The sequence below is a fragment of the Mercurialis annua genome, linkage group LG7 (genome assembly GCF_937616625.2).
Source record: "Mercurialis annua linkage group LG7, ddMerAnnu1.2, whole genome shotgun sequence".
NCBI classification, from domain to species: Eukaryota; Viridiplantae; Streptophyta; class Magnoliopsida; order Malpighiales; family Euphorbiaceae; genus Mercurialis; species Mercurialis annua.
The window spans coordinates 44,594,701-44,602,059 of record NC_065576.1 but is presented as its reverse complement, the minus strand read 5'-3'; the positions used below and the strand labels follow the sequence as shown (position 1 = coordinate 44,602,059).

Below are 7,359 nucleotides of genomic sequence, written 5' to 3'. Positions count from 1 at the left end.
AGTGAAATTTATATGCCACATATGCATAAATTGACCGAATTTTAATCAAATATATGCACCGGCCAGTAAAATCATGATAACGGTAACTCATTTGTAACTATTTAAATTTCGATAATAAAACTATACATTAAGAAAAGAACGATAATTTTCAAATTCATTCTTGCCCTTTAAAAGTTTATTAGAGATGATTAGACATAAGCTTATCTGAAATAATCTATCTGAATTAATTTCGTTGTTGTATTATGAAATTCTAAACTAATCTAACCATTCTCATATTTTTAATATGTGGAATGTTAAATTATTCCTTTAAAATTTGCGACATCCTCATTATAATTGCTTTTAAGTTTAATTATTCAAAAATCATTGACCTTTTGAACTTTTTTTCAGTTGCACCCCGAAGTTGTAAAACTGTCAATTGTACTCTTTTTGCATGTTTGACTTTCAATTGTTCCCTAAAATATTAAATTAACATCTTTTTACTTGGAAAAAAATTAAAATAATCCTTTTTTTTTGTCTATATTCTAATTAGATGTTGGTGTTATAAATAATACAAACAATCATCCTTCTTCATGAAATTTAACAAATAATAACAATTTTTTAATTTAATTTATATTAATTTATCAATAACTTTTTAAAATTAAAAAGAGTTCAATATGATACATAAATGCCCTTTACACAAAACGCAGCCGATTTATAAACAAAAAATCCAAAAACTCTTCCCCAACCGATATATAAACTGAAACCAAATCTAATTTCTCCATGAAAAAACCGGATCTTGTGGTCTCTTCATGGATTCTCCATAAAGATGAAGGTTAATTTGTCTTCATCTTCTCCATGGAGAATCCATAGTTACTCTGGTGGCTGGCAATGAGTTTGTAAATCGGAAGAGTACTCGTGGTGGAATCGGAAGCAATTTTAATAAAAATTCTGTTTTTAATTTATTAACTTTCTTAATGAAATTTAAAAAATTAATTAGTTATATATCAAATTAATTTCTCATTAAGACTTATTTTAACGTTTTTAAAAATGGAGGACTTGTTTGAATTTTTTCAAATAGAAAAGAATATGATATTATCCTTCTATTTAGTTGTTTTAAATGTTTTTATCATCAAAATAATAAAATTGTCCAAATGTTTTAATTTGGAATACAATTGAAAGTCAAACATGCAAAAAATAATTAATATAAATTGTTGGAACCTAAATATTTAAAAAAATATTAACAAAACAAATCCTCACGTTTCGATTTTGTAACAATTTAATTTTTATTTAAAACATTACGAATTAAATACTAACTTTTCCTGTTTTTGCATTTTGCAGCTCAAATCCGTCTTTTGGAAAAGTTGTTCCCCCTTTTAGCCTACATAGTGCAAGAATGCAAAAATTTAGAATTTTATTTATAAGGTTTTTAAAACGTTAGAATTTAATATGTCAATATATGTATCTAATATGACTGCCACGTATGTAAAAAATTGTCGGAAAACAGTTTGGGATACAAAATGCAAAAAGTAATAAAACTTTGATTTGTTTCGTAATGTTTCGAATAAAGGGATTAAATCGCTATAAAGTTGAAACATTAGAAAGTTTTTTGCCAATATCCCGATTATAAATCAATCAATCCACTCACTCACATTTTTGTGTTGATCAATCTTAGATAAATTTCAACAATTTTATTTTTAAAAGTTATAAATTAAAATAAATTAGCCTGTCAATCTCAGTATGAATCAGTAGAATTTGATACGAAAGCACTATTCTGTAGAGGAATAAGAATTCCAGTAAGTTACACCAAGACATGTACATGAGTCCAGATATAAGGTTAGCTATTTGGATTTTGAGCACTGCTAATATGTTGGGGTTCTTTGATTCGTGCAGAACATAAAATAATAATTCATGGGTACGACTCAAGTTCCAAAATTGAAGCAGATATATCGTAGTGAATAGTCAAAAAATATATATTAGGGACCATGCATGATTGTGTGTGCATAGATGTATACTGCACACAAATGTTAAATTATAGGCTTAATCATCAAAAAATGTCAAATCTATACGTTTTGTGTCAATTATAGCCAAAACTTTAAAAATCACCAGATTTAGCCAAACCTTATATGTTCAGTTTCTTTTTTAGCCATTTTTGAATCGAACCGGTTTTTCTGACACCGTGTCATCCACGTCACCGCCAACTAAGCAATTGGTTGGCATGGCAGCTGAAATATTTAAATAAGATTTGGCTATAACTGACACAAAGTTCATAGGTTTGGTATTTTTTGGTGAATAAAACTAATTTTAAAATTAAATAATTAAATGATTAATTATATTATAATAAAATTCATATATATTTAAAAAATAATATTTTAATTAACGCTAACTAAAATTAATTTATTTTTTTACTAAATTTAAATAATTCTAATAATTTTTTTTTTACATATTTGATGGATATATAATTAATTTAAATTCTATTAAAAATAAAAAATATCATATTCATCTTAATTTTTTTTTTAAATTCCAGTCGTCGGTTCTTTGACCGATGCCGTTTGAGACCCAATTGTCGTCTTCCGACGAACAATCTGAGAGTAATATACACAATAAACATATGATAGTGTACATAATTCAACTATACACATATAAACATAAAAATAATCACTAAACAGACTGCTTATTTAAAGGACGAGTGTAATTATTTTTTCATTTTTTTTAAAAAAAAAGTGAAGCTCATTATGGTGTAATCAATGTATATCATGATGTTTATAAGCATAAACACATATGTCATTTTACTCGACATAGCCAAAAACTTACCTTAGTTTACACATAACTATTTTATTTATTATCTAAATCCAGTCATAACAAGATCTCAACAACATTAAAAATAATAAATCAAATTCAAAATCATCATAAACATTAAACACTTTCACCAAATTTAATTCAACACTAATTCCTAAATAATATATTAATTCATTTTTTTAATTACATATTCATTAAAATATATTATAATATAAATTTATTAGATTTAATTAAATTTAATAAAAATTAAAATTAATTTTAATTAGTATTAAATAAGAAATATTAATTATTTTTAAATATATACATATTTTATAAATGATATAATTAATTTACTAATTATTAAATTTAAAAATTGGCTTGAATTTAAAATTAGGTTTATTCACCCAAAAAATACCAAACCTATTTTTTTGTGTCAGTTATAGCCAAATCTTATTTAAATATTTCAGCTGACATGCCAGCCAATTGCTTAGTTGGCGATCACGTGGACGACACGATGTCAGAAAAACCGGTTCGATTCAAGAATGACTAAAAAAGAAACAGAACATATAAGGTTTGGCTAAATCTGGTGATTTTTAAAGGTTTGGCTATAATTGACACAGAACGTATAGGTTTGATATTTTTTGGTGATTAAGCCTAAATTATATAATTTAAAGGTTTGGCTAAATTATATAATTTAAAGATTTCTTTTTTGAATTATTCAGAACTTAAGTTCAAAATCTTTATTAAGCGTTAACTTTCTTTTAATTGGTTAAAAAAGTTGAAGATAGTTGAACAATTAGCAAGAAGTGGCTCATAATTTCCAAAGACCAAAATGCAAAATGTGATAAAAGAAATATAAAAATTGATTTTCTGTGTTTGTGATTTTGCAATAATCCCAAGCAAGAAAAGTGAACAGTTCTTTCAAGCAGAAGAGTCCAACACAAGACCAAACAATTTAGCCTGTGAGTGTACTGTTTTATTAATTAATGAAAATCTAATGTCAATTTCAACCCTTTATCTTAATAATATTATATTTACGTCCTTTCTGTCTCAGATGAGTTGGGAGTTTCCTTTCTGTGCCAAATTCCAACACCATAAGACAACTGAATAGCTCTACTCATTGTCATATATCACTCTGTACACCATCTTCTTTAATTCTTTTCTTTTCCATTAACTTGGCTGCTACTTAAAGCTGAGGGATAATTACCAAAAACACCCATGAACTTAGGTTAATTAGCATAATTACATCCCTCTTGACTTTTAAAATAAAAATAAAAGTGTTCCCTATGATGTTTATTTTTCTAAATTAAATATTGAACTTTATCTTTCACGATCAGACAATAGCTTGTTAAAATCAACTAACATGCTCAATTGATCGAATTGTTGGTACGTAGTGAATGTAATCAACCGTCTAAAAAATGATTAAAAAACTGAAATCAAGAAAGAATTTTATCTAACTCAAATTTCAAATAAGGGTGTAAACTAGTCGAGTCAAATTGAATATAGAGAAAATTGAACTGACTCAATTATTTTTAGACAAGTTTTGAGTTTATATATCAAGTATTTTTCGAACTTGCCAAAAACTCATGAGCTTAACAAACTTAATTGAATCTCCTTTTTATTTTAGTGAGTTTAAATTAAAATTATATTATTCAACAACTAATTAAAAAATAAACTATATTCTATTATACATATAGATAATTTAAATGATGTAACATATTGAATTTTAATAAAGAAATATAAAATAAATATTGAAAGTTTAAACATTAAAATAATATCATATCAAATTAGCAATTTAGTACATGAATGAGTTTATTTGCGAGTTTTCAAGTTGAGTATCACTAAAATTGAGATTGACTTTTTTTACTAAACAAGCTTCAAATATTTGACTTTGTGTTAGTTTTATCAAGCCAAATTTTGAGTAGCTCACGAGCGAGATTGACTCTCTTTCATCATTATCATGAGGCGAAACTAAGGAGAAAAAGATAAATGATTGTCAGTTGCCAATACTTTTTTTATAGTACTGATGATGTCTTCTCATCAATTTGATATCACTTCTTTTAATTTTTTCTTGTCTTTAACCCCAATTATATTCTAATTCGGCTAATAAATATACATCAATATGAAATAAATTATTAGATAGATAGATTCATAGAAAGAAAGAAAAATGTAGCCACATTGAAACACTAAAATAAAGTGAAGAAAAAAAAACCCTAAGGTGACTAGGGTCTAGTTAAAACGGCTCACTAGTACCTTGATAAGGGTAGCCTTACCCTTACACAAAAATAATAAGATAGAAAATGTGAAAGAAAGTAAAAGTAAAAAAAAAGAGTTGAGTTAGTGACAAAACCTATCTTCTCAACGGCACTGAACCAAAGTCTCGAAATATGCACACAACAAAAACAACAAACAACAAACAACAAAGCCTCTCTTAACTCCAAAACTAAGTCCAAATCTCTTTAAAAGAGCATCGGTTTTAGTTCTTTTGCCTTCCACCCTTTTCCCTTTGGCCCTTTCTTGCTTCTTCTTGATACCCTAAACCATCTCTCTTTTCTTTCTTTCAAATCAACTTCTTTGTTTCTTCATTTTAGTCAATTCCCATTATTGTACTTCTTTTACATTTACAACTTTGATTGTCTCCGTAAAATCTGTTTTGACATTCACATTACTATGTTAGCTAGCCAAATTGTTAAGAAAAAAAGGTGGAATGTGATATATTAATCTTAATTGAAAGAGTCTTTGACAATTTACAAAACTAAATTAAAATATCTTACTTATTAAGTAATGATCTCGGTGCGGATAAATACCGAATTGAAACAACTAAATGAATAAACCATTTGGTTCATTTATTATAAAAATAAATTGCTTTAATTCATTTTGATTTCGAAAAAATGGAAATGTGTATGTAATGTAATATTTTAATAAATAAATATGATTTTTTCATGTGTTCGATTAAGTGGTAAACTTAATTACATGTAGACTAGATTTCTAATTCAAATAACTCATTCATTGTTTTTATTTTATTTTTTATTTTTCATATTTTTGAAAAGACAATTTCATTTTTTATCCGTTATTTTAATCATTTTACCAAATATATCTCTAAAATAATTTGAACAATCTAATTAGTCAATTTTATAAATCAAGAAAAATATATTTAAACTTCAATTTAATTAAAATTATGATTTTTTTGTAAATGAACCAATCAATTAAATCCACATAAGTAATTCATGTTTGACCAAATATGCTCTAATTATATTTGTTCCAATTTGCAATTTTTGGTTTGGAAAAAAATTGCAATTTTGGCAGACCGAACTGTTCAAATTATTATTATTTTAAAGTAAATTTGATATAAAAATCTAAAAATATCGATAAAATAAATTATTTTTCCTTTGTTATAGTAAAGTCAAATCGAATCGAATCAAATCAAATTTAAATTAAATTAAATTTTTTTCAAAAAATAGATTAAAAATTTCACTTATAAACCGAATAGAAAACAAATTGCTCACCTTAGGTGAGAACTTCTGAATAATGTGACATAAGTGTGTGTGTAGTGTATATATAAAACCCAAAGGCAAAATCATTTCAAATCTTTCTATTCTCAAACACTCTCCGTGTCTCCCTCATCCCAAACTTAAACCCTAAAACCACACGAACACAACATAACCCATAACCATGCACCACCACACTCCACCACACACTCTACAAAAGAGACGACTGAACTTCTCCGTCAACGACCACATAGACATTCTCATCGAAATCCTCAAGAGACTCGACGGCCGCTCACTCGGCGTCGCCGCCTGCGTCTGCCGTCTCTGGTCCACCATCGCCCGCAATGACTCTCTCTGGGAAAACCTCTGCTTCCGCCACGTCATTTCTCCTCCTCCTTCCACTGTGCGTCCCGTCATTGTCGCTCTCGGTGGCTACAAGAGGCTCTACATGGTCTGTGTGCGGCCTGTACTGAGTCGACTCGGCCGGAGGTTTAGACTCGGTGGTGAGTCGTCGGACCGTGTTAAGCGAGTGTGGACTCGGGATGAGATTCAGCTTTCGATTTCTTTGTTTTGTGTTGATTATTATGAGCGGCTTGGGAGGATTGGCGGCGGCGGTGGTGATGCGTCCGCATCATCTCTCATGTTCCTGTGCAAGCCTGTTAACGTCTGATTTGTTGACTTTTATTTTTATTTTTTTTATTCATGATTATTTGTTTGAATGGTAAACGAATAAGAGAGTTTAGAATAGAGATATTTAATTAGGATAATCCTAGAATACCATTTTGTTTATATATTTAAATTTTTAAGGAAACTAAAAAAAAAAGCAAGAAGAGATAAATATTTTTTTTATAAGTTTTATTATGTTTTTTATACCTATAATATTAATATTTCCTTTTTATATGTTTTAAACTGTTGTCAAATACATTCACAATTTATTTGGAGGTGACTTCAAGAGCATGTATATGCAACATGTATAGAATAAATTGTGTATATGCAAACAAATAATATAGGATCACATCGTCTTAAAAGGAGTCATGAATATATTTGATAAAGATAATAGAGATCGTTTAAAATCTATTTTATCACTTTTTATTATAACTTTTTATTAAGAATGTTA

The 7,359-nt window shown here is 27.5% G+C and overlaps 1 protein-coding gene across 1 annotated transcript; it reads left to right on the top strand.

Moving 5' to 3' along the window:
- The first annotated feature begins 6,274 nt into the window (after nt 1-6,274).
- LOC126656219 (F-box protein SNE) lies at nt 6,275-7,009 on the top strand. Its single transcript, XM_050350734.2, has one exon. It carries the CDS (start codon nt 6,427-6,429, stop codon nt 6,910-6,912), a length of 486 nt encoding a protein of 161 aa, XP_050206691.1. The 5' UTR covers nt 6,275-6,426; the 3' UTR covers nt 6,913-7,009.
- The last annotated feature ends 350 nt before the right edge of the window (nt 7,010-7,359 follow it).